The 17,007-nt window shown below is 40.4% G+C and overlaps 1 protein-coding gene across 1 annotated transcript in view; it reads right to left on the bottom strand.

Annotated features, from left to right (window-relative positions):
• npas3 (neuronal PAS domain protein 3) overlaps positions 1-17,007 on the bottom strand; it is a 488,496-nt gene that overhangs the window by 185,865 nt on the left and 285,624 nt on the right. Inside the window, exon 4 of the mRNA XM_072365469.1 lies at positions 12,749-12,831. Within this exon, the coding sequence (XP_072221570.1) occupies positions 12,749-12,831 (83 nt within the window). The remainder of the gene's footprint in view (positions 1-12,748; positions 12,832-17,007) is intronic.

The raw sequence follows: 17,007 nt of genomic DNA, 5'->3' as shown, positions 1-17,007 counted from the left end.
GGTCAGTGAACAGACACAGCATGGCTGCGTCTGCATGAACTGCGGCGCTACGTTTTCCCCCAGCTCTCCCACTGAAACTTTGACCACGTCTGACATGTCCATCAGATTTGTCAAGCTACTGGCTGGGCGATCGCGAACACTTTGTGAAGGCACCGTGTCAGAAAGCACAGCGTTCACTTGGCGAGCTCGATAAAAAGACAGAACACCCACATTACTCCCAGCCTTGTTCCCTCCAGTACTACCATCCCTGCTAACTCCTCGATGCAAACTTCGACCCCGTAAAACAATTTCCTCACCACCAACATTGCTGGGCAAAGGATCTGAAGTTGGTGTTCGGTATAGGGAAACACTTTGTCCAACTGCTGGTGAGGCAGGGACGCGGCGTGGGAACGTGTCGCCACCAGCGCCGGGACTAGCTAACAGCTGACTGTCATCTTCTGAAGGTAGATTTTCCCCTTCAAAATAAGGATTAGCGAATAGAAGACCCAGCGCTTTTGGTAAACTTTTTAGTGAACATTGTGCGATTATTGGAAAAAAATACTCGCTAATGCTGACTATATCGCTCTGCTGCTGTAGCTCAATGACGTACTCGCTCGGTGAGGAACTTGTACTGATTCAACTTGCTGTAGCTCAAAAAAATGACATTGAAGGATGACGTTTTTTGCGTCAAAGGTGAAGTGTGACATGTCTGCCAACTAGAAGTGGAGAGTAGGAACAAAATATGACGTTATTTTTGCCACAATGGGCCGTTTTATTCAAGGCGCCATCTTGTCGACTTAAGTCGACCATGGCGCTTAGAGGTTTAATAGGGTTGCACTATAGAACAAGTTCAAAATGCAATATTCGCAACCGATTTTCATCACAACTGCTTTGTTGTGCCAAACATCTTTTTACATCACTATATGCCGGATATGCCGGTCTACGTGGCAGCAAGTCTGAGTAGCTCTGAGATTTTTATTGATTTTTTTTAACTGACTTCTTGTCACAGTCTGCTATAGAAGTTTATGTTATGTCACAGTTTGTTTAATCATGGTTTCAGTTATGTTCTAGTCCTGTTTTTCCCCTGCCATCTCAGTTCACTCAAGTCACCTGGTTAATTGTTCACAGCTGCACCTCATTCACTGATCACTCCCTCCACAGTATTTAGTCTTCTGGTTTCCTTTCAGTCACTGCAGAATCCTTACCTCACTATCCCTTCATGCTTCCACGAAAAAGATAAGTTTGATTGCCAGCCTCATAGCCGTTTAAGATAGCCATAGTCAGTGTTTTTTCATAGCCTGGTTTTGTTAGTGTCTTTTTTTTATGTTGACGAAGTATTTTTGATAATCCGGCTCTGCCGCGCCTTTTGTTCCTGCTCCCCGTTTTGGAAATAAACCTTTTGATTTTTGGAAAAGAACTGCATCTGGGTCCCTTCTCGCACCACGCACCGTGACACTTCTATTGAGTTTGTAGTTTTTTTTTATCTGGTTTTTGCTTTTATTTATCTATTTATTGGACAATGTGCACTGCTACAAGTAGACTGTTGGCCCTGTCAAGAACTGGACACGGAAAAAACATATTCCGACTGAGCTGAGGAAGCTGGACCGAATGCAGAGCTAGGGCTAAGTTAAAGGCAAAGAGGCACAACAGAAAGTGGAGGTACAAGCCTTTTCTGCCCTCGGTGCTGATGGGAAATGCTAACTCGCTGCAAAAACAAGTGTGACGAGCTGGAGACGCTTGTTTGGAACCAGCGGCTGTACAGGGAGAGCAGTTTGATCTGTCTGTCTGAGTCCTGGCTGAACAACACCACACCATAACATCTGTATCATCAGAATATTTCTGTATGTGGCAGGACTCTGAGTTGTATCTAAAGTCCGATGTGTAGAGGGTGAAAAGAAAAGGACCTAAAACAGTACACCGTGGAGCCCCAGTACTGCATTCTAGCGTTCCAGAAACACATTTCCCCATCCTGACATACTGTGGTCTAGCAGTCAGATAGTCTATAATCCATGATATCAGGGATGGGCCACACCCATACCTAGAAGCTTGTCTCTCAGTATGGGAGGCTGTTTGGTGTTGAAGGCACTGGAGAAGTCAAAGAACATGACTCTTTTGTGGAAATGCACAATTTTGATAAGATTACATCATGAAAGGATTTGACATATTTTGACAAACTTTTGATTGTCAGGAGTAAACTGTTCAAACGTTGTATGTCAAAATATAAAAGATATCACTTCCTGTTATAAGTGGGCATGGCTGTGGCGTTGGTGAGACATATGCATATAAATCTGTTCAAAGCGTAAGAGTGATTACACCCAGTAAAATCAGTCTCCATTCAAATTAAATATGTATGATTAATAATGACTTTTGTTGTCATGGCTTTATATTGAAATTCACCATGGCCCCACAGATACAGTCTTCAGCGAAAACTCACAATTTTCTGAAGAAAGTGTCATCAACTTGTTATGAAGAAAGTCTGGTGAATATTCACAGTGTAATAACTACAAGATGTGACTTTCTGTTGCCAATGTATGGCACTGTGGCGATGAAAAAAAATTGACATTGACAAATATGATGACATATGTGACATTTGGTACAGGTTGAATTTAAAATGTGGTAGATATATTAACTTCATGTTTCATGGAGAAACATCAAAGTTTGAAGGTCTGCCACACCCACACCCATTGCCAAAAACTTTTGAAAATTTGAAATAACACATATCTAAAGAGCATCTGGGGAAATTTCCTAGGAGGGGTTAGTTACAATTGAATGTCTTTTAATCAAAGTAGCCAACTTCCTGTTAGGTTTGGGATAATGCTTTTTTTTGGTCTTGATGTGTTCTATGAGATTGCCAAGTTTTATGAAATTCTAGGAGTTGCAGTTACGGGACTACCAAAAAAGGTGTTGCAGTGGAGTCATTTTCCCCCCAAAATTAACAAGATCCCAAAAAGCATAATTTTACGCATTCACTTGGGGGCATATGCAAAATTTTTGAGCTTGTTCAGGACCCCAAAAACAAATTAATTTAGGAACAGAAGAAGAAGACAGAAAATTAAAGCTGCAAGCAGCCATAAATGGGCCCGAGCACATGCGCACGTCGGGGTATGCGCTGGACTCTGTCCGATGCGCACCGCACAGCACAGCTGTCCATCAAGTGTAGAGCAGGATGTGAGAATCCCAGTCAGGTGTAGTACTGCCGGACGTGAAAAGTGACGTTTTTGGCCACTAGTAGGTGGTGCTATAAGCATGTGTAAGTTTGGTCATATGTATGCCTTCTGGGTGGAGCCCAAATGCAGCCTATGAAGTTTGGTGAACATCGGACATTATTATAAGAATTATAAGTGACTTATTTGGAGCCCAAATGCAGCCTATGAAGTTTGGTGAACATCGGACATTATTATAAGAATTATAAGTGACTTATTTGGCCACCAGTAGGTGGCGCTATAAGCATGTGTAAATTTGGTCATATGTATGCGTTCTGGTTGGAGCCCAAGTGAAACATATGAAGTCTGGGGTAGATTGGTTAATTTATGTGGGAGTTATAAGCCTCTTTGTTTTTCATGGCGAGCAATGGCCAGTCGTCGAACTTTGAAGTTTTGCCGCGGCCACACCCTTTAAGGTTTGAGAAAGATTTCCATAACTTTTAATCCCCTATGGCTTAAGAGTAACATGTCCAAGTTCGAAGCCTGTAGCATGAAATATGTAGGAGGAGTTCAATCAAATGCGAGGTGTCGAAACGGGCATAAATGGCGCCAAAACGCATGTTCCACTCAAAATGACCGACTTCCTGTGGACCTGGCGCCATGGTGTCCATAGGCATTTCTGTGCGTCTGGGCATGACGAATGTGTGTATTTCGTCAGGGTACGGCAAAATGTCCCCATTTGTTAGGTGTAATTGCAATGCTGTAGGTGGAGCTACAGAGCCATTTTGCAGCGCCAATGTTCGTGAACGCCAAATTGCGCCGTTCCCCCCCCCACAACTGGCTTCCTTGCCAAAATTGCAGTGGTTTGGAGGAGGTTTCGTAAAGAAATAATAATAATAATAATAAATAATAAAATAATATAATAATAATAAAAATTGGTGTGGTTTGGAGCAAGTTTCGCAAACAATAATAATAATAATGCCTTCAGGAACAATAGGGCCTTCGCAGTTCACTGCTTGGGCCCTAATAACAATAATAACGCCTTCAGGAAGAATAGGGCCTTCGCAGTTCACTGCCCGGGCCCTAATATAAAACACTAATAAGACACAATAGGCCTTCACATCAGCGCTGCAATAAAACATTGGACATGCACTTTATATATAACTAAGTTATTTGAAAAATATATATATATATTCTGTATATATATTTTCAATTCTGTTTTATTTATATAGTACAAAATTATAACAAATGTCATTCTCGCGGCACTTAAGATGCCTTTAGAATTGAGCCAATTGGCTCCAATTCAAGACAATTGGAGTTCAGTTCAGTGTAATCATAATCCAATCAAATCCAATTAATTAATGAGTCCAATTCATTTATACAGAGCCAATTCAAAAACAATTTCCTAGCTAAGGAAACCAACAGATTGCACACAAACTTCTCTTCAGTCCAATCTCCGGTATATTCAAATAAATGCACATATTATGTATTATCATGATCAATTGTTTTGTCACAAACTCATTTTCAAATATAAATTTTGGTGCAAATTAATAAAAGGAATACCACAAAATGAAAACGTAAAAAACAAAGATCTTCTGATGCACAATTTCATACAGACTAGAAGTAGGTAGTCTTTAAAGACAATTCTGAAAATGAAGGGTATATTTTCAGAAAAAAAAAATCTCCCAGCAAAACTTCTCATGGACTTAATTTCCCTTATCCCCTACTTGCAGGAGAGGGGAGCTCCATCATTGTCACTACTTACCTACCATCTGAAACAATCTGCCACAAGATTTTGTTCACATGGTTATCACAGCAATTCTCCAAGAATTATAAGACCGAGAGGGTGCTGGCCTGCTTTTGTTGGTTGTCTGGGATGGCCTCGTCCTCTCTGGAGTTTGGCGGGGCCTTTGCCAGAGGGTTTGTTGGTTCTCTGACTCATGGGGCCCAGGGTCCTGCACTACACTCCTGCTTGGGTATCCAGTGCCTGGCACGCAGTCGCTCCTGGTTCCCTGGGTCCCCTGCTGCATCACTGTGGGGGCTCTGTCGAGGGCCTTCCTTTGCTGTCTTTTGAGTGGGGGCGTGGTTATTCCTATGGTCGGCTGCCTGGGTTCCGTGCTCCATGGGGCTGCTGGTTGTCTGAGTCTTGGGGCCCTCTTCGCCTGCTTCACATCCCTCAGGGAAGGTGCAGTGTGGCCCGCTACTCCCATTATTTGAACACAGTTCATGGCATACCTATGCCAAATAGTGTTTGCACGAACATGCACACGTACACATGCACTCATTCACTTATGTTCAATTATTACCATCCACAGTTTCCATAATCTTGCTGCTGGTTTTGTTGTTGTTGTTTGTTGTAAAACCAGGTGGAGAACCATAAGAAGCACCAGTAGAAGGACAAATTGAGAAAAGCACCGCAAAAAAAGGCAGCGCAGAGCTTTCCATTAAATCTCTACAGATGTAGCAGTTGGTTTTCGGGTTTTGTCTTGATTTTGTTGATGGTTTCTTCTTTTACATAATTGTCTCCATTCTCTTGTCTTTTCTTTGTCCGTTCTGTATGGTTTGGCTTTAATATATCATTTCAACAAGAATAAATAGATAAATAAATATTTTAGGCTTATGCATCAGGGGCAGCTTTATATCTATGTAGCTTCTGTTGGCAAAGCAAATGTGTTTGGGGCACGGCATTCAGACCATAATTCTGTTTACCACGATGTTGGACGGGACATATTTTGCATGCTTGACAATGGTCCCAACCTGCACATGTTCGCACATGTTTGGATAACAGTGGTTGTCTCATTGTAATAGCACCATGTGATGACTGCTCGCACGCTCCAGTGGTAGCTTGTTACAGCAGCTCCAACTCACTACTGAGCTTTTTTCTGTCTCCCTTTATTACTTTTAACTATTTATGCGTTTTTGCTTTTACTTACTTATCACTGCACTATAGAGACCAAAGATGCTGTGCTTGTTCTGGTCTATTTCCTATTCCTTTCACTGTTTACGACCGTGTCCGGAGATCCCGTACGCAGCCATGGTACTATTGTTAACAGTAGGAACCAGCTTTTGGCGCTCCGTGGCTCAGTAGTGCAATCCCATGAGAGACCCAACATTCCCTGCGAGCTGAAGAAGAGAAGACGGGAAAGCCGTGCCGGAGTTGTTCGCCACACCAGGAGGAGGAGATACAGACCTGTCCTCCCATCCATTGTCACTGGGGAACGTAAGATCTTTTCCCAATAAAATGGACGAGTTAGCGGCACCAGAGGGAATACCGGGCCTGCAGTATAATGATGTTTACTGAAACATGGCTGACTGCGCTCACTCCGGACATGGCCGTGGAGCTGGATGGCTTCAAGCTCCTGCGTGCGGACATGACAAAGGAAAGTGGTAAGAGGTAAGGAGGAGGGCTGGCAGTGTTTGTGAATGATCTATGGGGTAACTCTGGGCACATCGCTATTAAAGAACAGCTCTGCTGCTGGGACATTGAACTGCTAGCTGTTAGCATGAGGCCATATTACCTTCAGAGGGAATTCTCACATATTATTGCGATAGCTGTGTATATTCCCACAGAGAACCAGCTGTGTTACTCTTTTGACAACTGTGTGGAAGGAATTTTGTGATTCTCACGGGGAGACATTGATTGTCTAACAAACTGACTACATTAACTTCTGTGTGGAAAACACTGTACCCACCAGGACAGTACAATGTGTTTCTGACAACAAACCTTGGCCTAACCCTAACATAAAGGCTATACTAAAGGAAAAGAAGAGGGCCTTTAAGTAAGGAAATAAGGATGAGCTGAAGGCTGTGCAGAGACTGCTGAAAAGGAAGATTATTGCCTTATTCTCCTGATAAGTATAAGGCAAGAAAAGTCAAAGGTCCAGACGGCATCAATTCCAGGACCCTCAAGTCTGGATATACACACATATATATATATATATATATATATATATATATATATATATATATATATATATCTATTATACATAGATATATATCTTGTGTTCTACATCGTTAATTGTTTATAGTGTTTACAACGTTATTTGAACTTTCTTTTTACTCTTTTTTTATGTCTTGCTGCTACTGCTGTAACATAAACATTTCCCCACTGTGGGAGGAATAAATATATTCTTATTTATTTGAGTATACCTTGAATACCTCTATACCTTGTTTGAGTGTCGTGTCCAATGATGTGGTGCTGAATGCTTTGTTGTAGTGCCTGAACGGTTTGATGCGGCGGTCACAGAGGCCCTCCATTGCGCCACTTTATCGTCGTTTGTAGCTTTAATTTATTTTGCAATTTTCATCACTATGAATATTATGTACGTTCGCGCTGCCCAAACCCAAGTCTTTCAGAACACAGTTTAACTAAGCTGATGGAGCTAGGCTTCACTGACACTGCGGCATTAACAAATGCGACCATGCATAGTGCTCAATTTAGAAATAAGGATTAATAACCAGGAGATTTGATGGATTTTCAGATAGATGTAGACGGCAAAATTGTAGTAGACACAGAATTACATGAATTTATCAATTCAGTCCATGCAGTCAATTCTATGTTTATATGAACCATCAAAAAACATGTTCAGTTATTTTTTAGAAAACCTTGGTATGCATTTCTATACACCAAACCCCTGTAGTTTTAAAGCTTCAAGTTATACTTTAAATGTTTGTCATTCATCATGTGTAATTAAGACAAAAAAGAAAAAGCCCATTTCTTGCACATGTAAAAGCAGTAGAGACATTTCTGTTATGAAAAGCTATGTGGGACACAACAAACTCTACAGTTGTGAGAAGCATCTAATTATTCTGTTATGCCATGTACAACCAACTTGGTCAGTATTAACAATAATGAGCCGCATCAAAGGATGCAAAAGTACACATTAATAATGCAATTCTTTTGACTTTAGTTCAGTTTCCACCTCAACTGGCCTGATTTTGGTAGCAAATTCAAGTTTAACACTTGGAAACGATTTGCTGAATTGTTGAAGAGTGTGTAGTCTACAAGCAGTGCAACTAGGTGGTGATCACTCTTCCAAAATCTGTCCTGCACCTGAGCCACCACAGCATCACAAGCTTTCTTTTTTCCCCTTCCATTTCATTGACATTTTCTATCTCTTTCTTGTGTTATGTTATACTCTGTCTCTCTTAGGGCAGTAGGACTTCTGCATGTGGAGTTTGTTGTGCCCTGAGCCGAAGGGAGACCAAGAGGGGGATGTAGGACTACTATATGTTGGTAACTCGGTAAGGCCCTTGACCAGAAGGGACAGGTTGTGCCAGAACAGTTCAGTGAATTGACTGCTGGTGGCTGCAACTTTGTCGGTTAAGAATGAGGCAAATTTGTCAACTGTGAGATTGGTAGCTGGGGGAGAAGCTGGAGGTAAGAGTAAACTTTTGAAGGTAAAGAATAGCACTGTGAATCTTGTAATTGTAAAAAAAATAAATCACTGCATGAGAAGGAAACTAGGGACCGGAGGTTTGATAGGTCAGAATGAGTTTTGATCTCCTTTCAGCGGTTCTTAGGTCAATGAACATCTTACAGTGAGTATCATTGAACCATGGGTGAAACCATTGAACCCTTGGGAGCATCGAGAGGGTTTGGTGGATAGACAACACAGGCTATCCAGACAAGAACACAGTGTGGAACAGGGAGACTGTGGCACCATTAAGCTCCAAAGAGGAAGATGTGCTGGAGGGTGGAAGAGCAGAGGTAGCGAGAGCGGAGAAGTGGTTGGGAGCCAAATTGCAGAAGCTGTGGTGAAAGGTGACCTTGGGAGGAGGAGAAGTGATGGAGTAGTGATCCAGTTCTCAGTGAGAGCAAGGATGTCCAGAGACAGGAACGTAAGCAACAATAAAATCTGCAATGAAATCTGCTGTTCACTGCAGATTGGCAGTTCCACAGCCTGACCAAGGGGGAGGCTCCTGTGACTGTGGTTTGTTGTATTTGGCAGAGGTTAACCAGGTTACAACGCCTTTTAGGAGTGCAATGCCATCTATACGAACCGGAAATAATAGGAAATGGATTGTGGCACATTGCTTTGGCAAAAGGCCAGCTTTGCCTTGATCATTAGCCTTGCTCAATGGACTTGTCTTCACACAAGAAAGGGCCAAACATGAGGGCTGACGCTTTTGTTGACGCTTTGGCAGTCGCTTTAAGTGTTATAGATTACTTTATTATATGCAACTGTTCTCGTATTTCATTGATTGCGCCCAGCTGAGATCCCCCACTGAGACGCAGACAAAGGTATCACCCAGTAAAGTGAGTGACTTGGCACTTCATAGCCCTGATTGTTTTTAGATGGTCCCCATACTAATTATAGGTGATAAGTGCTCCCAATAATGGGTTTCAGTTTAATTCAAAGCAGGTGATTTGATTAAAGGACAAGCCAGACATTCGGTGGGTCTACATGATGAGATTAATTCGATTATAGCCATAGTTGGATTATGCTCGTTATTGGAGCAAGGGTAATTATCAAAAGCTATATAGCATTGAATAAATTGAATCACTGACACAAAGCATGTCATACCCAGGTACGATAGGTGACGCTGTACCCATTTCAGCTAGTGGTAATAGAGCCACTTCCGGTTTACCTCTTCACCACCACCAACAACAAACTCAGGCATTCGAGAAAGATGGCAAACGAAGAACAAGATGAAGCGACATCCCTCTACATTTTGTTTGTAATGAGCCTGGTTATTGCACCCGATGCACAACAGCACATTCTCCATCGCGTTGTTTATTTCTTTTCGACAGCGGCGACAACAACAGTAATATCGTCTCCTTAGACGTCCGGGTCACGAAAAAATCTCGAGCATGCGCAGAATGCAAAGTCCAGTTCACCACATGCTTCACAAGCACGTTTAGTGTGACTATCAACCGAGTTATTCAAGGGGTCTTAATCCGACTGCGAGTAACCCGATCTGGTCCAATTTTTTGTCAGACTTCGGTGTACACATGAACTTAAGTCTTCTTGTAATTTAGCCATTAATCGGATTTTTAGAGTGCCATGTAACCATGCCATGTTCAATTGCACACAAAGTAAAGCTTGAAAAAATTTACACTGGCAGATTCTCCGTAAAGCCACTTGTGTGTCGCCATTTCTAAACAGCATTTATAACATAATTACATATTCCATTACAATATTTTAATTGGAAGGTTTCAGCTTGGGGCTGTTGTGTTTGTGCACAACAACTAACTGGGCATGGGGAGGAATATAAATTTTTTTTTGGAATATAAATGACAGCATTACCGCAGTCACATGTATATGTGTTTACCTTCTTTGTGGTACTGCAAATACCTTTAATAAGGGTATGGTAATGGTTCAGTATGGTGATATGGTTAAATTCCATTTAATAATTCAGCTTTACTGCAGCAGCAGCAACTGGATGTTGAGGCATAATTAAAGTTGTATGTGATGAAAAATCTGAGCATGAATTAGAGGTGGCCTTCTATTTTCGAAAAAACGTAATTTTTCCTCTGAAAAGCCAAAAGGAAATAAGACTAGAAATAATTAAAATTTAAAAAGAAATTGTAAAATCATCATTCATCAAAGGAAAACAAAAAGTGTTTAAGAATTTGGCAATGAGTATATAAAAATGTCTTTGCAGTTAAGGCTGAGCGATTTTATCGACACCGTGATATATATCGATATTTTGTTTCCCAATAAAGTATCGATTTTTTAGCAAACTTTACTGAAAAGTCAGACGTTAAACATAGAACTGGTGAAATTGGTGAAAACACAGAACATTAACATAATACAAAACAATGCCAGGGGGTCACATTATACAAAACAGTGATAAATCAATTCATAAAAAGTTTATATAAGGTGCATAACTCAGTGGTTTTGATGGCTTTTCTGTTTATAGAATGTAGGATTGTTGTAATGTATTGTTTGAGCTCCTTCTCAAAAATTACAAAAGATGGTTTCATTAGAGAATTTGGATATATGTATATGGTATTTAGCAAGTAAAACAAGCAGGTTGATGTTGTAATATTCACAACATAAACATGAGTCTGCGTACGCTGAAGACACGGTTGTGACATGTTTGTTTGTATCCGTTTGTCTGGCGGTGCTGTCCTTCCGGTTCAAAGGACGGACCACCAGTCCAATCAGTGATGATTCATGTCATGTCAAATCTTACCACTACTGGATAGTGTGGTGGTAAGATTGCCACCTTCCGTGTGTGAGACCTGGGTGCAAACCCCCTGCATGACCCCCTTACCCTACCCACCTACCTCTAAGTCGCTTTTAAGCGCCTGCTAAATGCATAAACATTGAATCGAATCGTATAAAATCGTATCGCTGAATGCCATGTATTGTATCGTATCGTGAGATTAGTGTATCACTACAGCCCTATTTGCAGTTGAGTCAAAGTCACACTCTGATAGAAATTATAAAGTCAATTTGCTACTTTAACTCCATCCATCCATTTTCTATACCGTCAATCCGTTAATCGGGTAGCGGGTGGGCTGGAGCCTATCCCAGCAGTCATCAGGCGAAAGGCGGGGTACACCCTGGACAGGTCGCCAGTCCATCACAGGGCTACTTTAACTCCAGTGGGGCAAAAAAAAAAACTAATATACACACATATATGTATGAGACAAACCAACTTGGAAAATGCTATGTCTGAAACACCTCTTAAGACCCCAAGAAAACCAACCCCACAGTGACTCATCGTGGTTGCAACATGATGCTGTGGGGATATTTTTCATCAGCAGGGACTGGGAAAGTGGTCAGAAAGTTGGGAATTATGGATTTGCTAAACATAGGGAAATTTTTAAGGAAAACCTGTTTTAGTCCAGAATTTTTGAGACCTTCCAGGACAATAACCCTAAGCATAATACTACAACAACTCTTGAGCTGCTTAAATGGAAATGTTTAAAATGTTAAATTTTTTTTGTTGAATCAAGTTTGTCAGCTGAACCTCGAGAGTTCCCTTCTTGACAAAAGGTGGCTTGACAAAGTACTAATTTAGAGACCAAAATCTTATACATACTATTTTTTGCTGATTTTTCACATTATTTATGACTAGTTCTAATGAATAAAATAGGAAAAACACAATTATTTTCTTCCAGTGGTTAAAAAAAGTAGTTTATATCTGTGATTCTCGGTCAGCTGAACAAAAAAACAGCTGAATAAAAATCTTCAGGAGTAGCGATTTTATACTCTTTGCCAGGGGTGTATGGACCAAGTTCTCAAAGGAACCTAACAGGAGCCAAACAGTCTAACAGGTTTTCAATAATGTAGCTAGCTAGTCACAAACTTGACAAAAAAAAGGTTATTCTTAAATGTATGTTTGCAAAGTGACAAATTTATATGAACAACATGAGCGAGATTTGCATGTGAGTGTGTGTATTATTTTTTCCTTGCTTGGGTTGTAAATGCAGTCAAGGTGTGTTTGTATACAATATGTGTATGCTGATTCTGCATTAAGTCGAGAGATATAACAATATGATATAAACTAAAAATGATTAATCAGAAAAAGAAGTCACAAAAAAATTTACTGAGAAACATGTATGCAGCTTTGAACTAGTAAATTTATCTGAAGGCCTTCATACGAAGTGTAGTGTGAAACACTAATTGAAATTAAGTCAAACAATTTCAGAGACTCAGAACCATTCCTACCTGTAAAATGTGGCTACCGAGATGAGGTTCGAAGATCTCAGAGGCAACAGCACTGGGACTCCTCCTCCGTTGTGTACCGATAGCTAAACACACAAATGTACATACAAGAAGAGAGAAAGCACAGGACAGGACAGAAGAAGACTGGTGAGACTAAGACACATTTATACGAGCAAAGCTACAGTCACACACAAATATGTATCCTCTTGCGAGCAAACACACACACATACACAGACACACACATACACGTTTATACGGCCTAGCATGACAAACACACATGGCACAAGACAAGAGGAACCAGTGAGGTCAGCTCCGATGGTCTGGATTAGTGCAACAGGTTAGCATTGTTAGCTGCACTCATTACAACTAGCTGCATTCTTTTTTGTAAACCTAATCATGCTAACAGGTTTCATCCAGTGTGGTCAAACGAAGATATAACATGACGAAAAATATTAATCCATAAGAATAGAAAAATATGTTAGATTGCACGTGAATAACATTGTAATGCAAAAAATATTGGAATTAATAAACATAACATAAGATATGTTTAATTTACACTTCAGAATTATGATTACCCTTAAATTATGATTATATTCAAATATTTACCAAGGGGATTAGCAGATGAATAAACATCTCTCCTGTATCAAACCAAGTCACTTATGGCATTTGGAACTTTTTCTTGGACATAAATATTTCATGCTTAAAAAAAAAAAATGCAGACGATATAGCCCCACTTCCACCTACAATAGGTCTTGCTAAATATACATAACTATCCACTACACTATCAATACTGTATAGTGTACAGTAAAAAAATATAAGAAAAATCTAACACAAATAAAATATACTTCAAATGAATACTACTAATATTTTCCCAAGTCACATGGAGCCGCATCATAAGGATGTAAGAGCCAGATCTGCCATAGATTATCTTGAGAAAGAGGGTGCATGTGCAACACAACACTGAATATGTTTTCCAGATCTTGCAAAACATCCATTCAATATGCTTGAAATTTAGGACAAGACCAGATACAATGAATATAGGTGTCCACTGAGATTTTGTGTTTTAAACATGCAGATGAGAGTTCATTTTATGTCTTTTGTTAGGACAGATTTGTAAATGGTGCACAATTTTAAATTGCAGCAATATGGAAAGGTTACATAGATATTTTCTTTGTTTGAGTCCATATCTTTGTCCATTAGTGTCAAAGAAATGTTTCCTGGAGAACAGATTAAAAAAACGTTTTGAGAAAGGACACACTGTTGCTCCCAGAATGGCTAAACATGCGTTTACAAGGGTTATTCTCCCATTCAGTACTACATACCTGTCTGAGACTGCCTTCAGCGCCCTTGTGACAATAAAAACAAAAGCACGCAACAGACTTTAGGCTGGCTGTCACAAATATCACCCCTGACACTGCATCCCTGGTCAGAGGTATGCAATCCTAAGGTGGCCATTAGTTAATAACCAGAATGGCAGTAAAAAAATAAATTAAAAAATAAATTAAAAAAAAACGTGAGGAATAACCACAATATTGCCTATTTAGGGCCCGAGCAGTGAACTGCGAAGGCCCTATTGTTCCTGAAGGCGTTATTATTAGGGCCCGAGCAGTGAGCTGCGAAGGCCCTATTGTTCCTGAAGGCGTTATTATTATCATTATCATTATTATTAGGGCCCAAGTTTTGGTTGCTGTTCTAATTATTTTTTCTTTTTCAAGGCTGAATAGACTATCATTAAACCCCTGATATATGCTTTGGCAGTTTCTCACAGTAAGGAGTAGATTGTACTAGTAGATACAAGAAATAATACAAGAATTCAGCTGTATTGAAATTTTCGACAACTGACGTTCTAGCAAGCAAGTTGTTCGACACACGTTTGAAGCCTTCGGTGAATTAACCGAGTTCAGCCACAAAACGGTACAAAACGGTAATTTAGCTAGCAGTATATCACTTAAGTGAGTACACCCCTCACATTTACAAATATTTTATTATATCTTTTCATGGAGACAACACTATAGAAATGAAAATTTGATATAACTCAAAGTAGTCTATATATCTGCCAGATATATATCCGTATATCAAAGTTTCATATCTATTGTACTGTAGTTATTAAAAAAAAAAACACTCTTAGCTAAGGTATGTGTTCTGCATCCCTGGTCAGAGGTATGCAATCCTAAGGTGGCCATTAGTTAATAACCAGAATGGCAGTAAAAAAATAAATTTAAAAATAAATTTAAAAAAAACGTGAGGAATAACCACAATATTGCCTATTTAGGGCCCGAGCAGTGAACTGCGAAGGCCCTATTGTTCCTGAAGGCGTTATTATTAGGGCCCGAGCAGTGAGCTGCGAAGGCCCTATTGTTCCTGAAGACGTTATTATTATTATTATCATTATTATTAGGGCCCGAGCAGTGAACTACGAAGTCCCTATTGTTCCTGAAGGCGTTATTAGGGCCCGAGCAGTGATCTACGAAGTCCCTATTGTTCCTGAAGGCGTTATTAGGGCCCGAGCAGTGAACTGCGAAGGCCCTATTGTTCCTGAAGGCGTTATTATTAGGGCCCGAGCAGTGAGCTGCGAAGGCCCTATTGTTCCTGAAGGCGTTATTATTATTATTATCATTATTATTAGGGCCCGAGCAGTGAACTACGAAGTCCCTATTGTTCCTGAAGGCGTTATTAGGGCCCGAGCAGTGATCTACGAAGTCCCTATTGTTCCTGAAGGCGTTATTAGGGCCCGAGCAGTGAACTGCGAAGGCCCTATTGTTCCTGAAGGCATTATTATTATTATTAGGGCCCAAGCAGTGAACTGCAAAGGCCCTATTGTTCCTGAAGGCATTATTATTATTATTGTTTGCGAAACTTGCTCCAAACCACACCAATTTTTGCAGGGACGCCAGCGGCGTTTGCGAACATTGCATATGATCAAACTCCTCCTACACATTTCATGCCACAGGCTTCAAACTAGGCCATGTTACTCTTAAGCTATGGGGGACTAAAAGTTATGGAAATCTTTTTCAAACCTTAAAGGGTGTGTCCGTGACGAAAACTCAAAGTTCGACGACTGGCCATTGTTCGCCATGAAAAACTTATAACTCCCACATAAATTAACCAACCTTCACCAAACTTCAAAGGCTGCACTTGGGCTCCACCTAGAACACATACATATGACCAAACGTACACATGCTTATAGCGCCACCTACTGGTTGTCAAATAAGTCACTTATAACTTCTCCATACATTGTCCGATCTTCATCAAACTTCATAGTTTATGTGGTCAAGTGCTAGCCTGGGCTTTCTCCTGTTCCAAATGAAGTCACTCAGTCAGCCATTAAGCAGCTTCAGTACCTTGCCTGACAAGAGTAGTGGGATCATCTGTAGGGGGTATAATAATATTGGCAAAATATTCATTTTAATGATATCAACTCTACCAAGCAATGACAAGGGGTGTGGCCATCTGTCTAGGTCCTTCCTTAAAGGCAAAGTGCCCTTTTAGTATCTGCCAGTTCTTTTTTTAGTTTTGGTTGCTGTTCTAATTATTTTTTCTTTTTCAAGGCTGAATAGACTATCATTAAACCCCTGATATATGCTTTGGCAGTTTCTCACAGTAAGGAGTAGATTGTACTAGTAGATACAAGAAATAATACAAGAATTCAGCTGTATTGAAATTTTCGACAACTGACGTTCTAGCAAGCAAGCTGTTCGACACACGTTTGAAGCCTTCGGTGAATTAACCGAGTTCAGCCACAAAACGGTACAAAACGGTAATTTAGCTAGCAGTATATCACTTAAGTGAGTACACCCCTCACATTTACAAATATTTTAATATATCTTTTCATGGAGACAACACTATAGAAATGAAAATTTGATATAACTCAAAGTAGTCTATATATCTGCCAGATATATATCCGTATATCAAAGTTTCATGTCTATTGTACTGTAGTTATTAAAAAAAAACACTCTTAGCTAAGGTATGTGTTCACTGGTAACGTTAGCTAGTGCCAGGAACGGAAACTGTATGTTACTCCCGGACAGCGAATGCAAGTTGAGCTGAGCCGGACACCTGAAGCGGCTACCTATCGTTAGCTCAACCACGGACCAGCCAACGTCCCGGTAAGTTGGCCTTGTTGCCTTGTTAAAGTGGATTCTACTGTGTGACACCGAGTACGAGTACACGGAGTGGCACCCGTCTGCTTTGGGTCCACTTCGAGTCGCGGTGTCTGGGTAGCTATGTGTATACTCGGTCACACAATAGACTGCTCGGCAGGC

Source organism: Leuresthes tenuis, unplaced genomic scaffold (genome assembly GCF_036924035.1).
Source record: "Leuresthes tenuis unplaced genomic scaffold, fLeuTen1.0.hap1 SCAF_15, whole genome shotgun sequence".
In the NCBI taxonomy this organism is placed as follows: Eukaryota; Metazoa; Chordata; class Actinopteri; order Atheriniformes; family Atherinopsidae; genus Leuresthes; species Leuresthes tenuis.
This window is presented reverse-complemented; position numbering and strand designations above follow the sequence as displayed.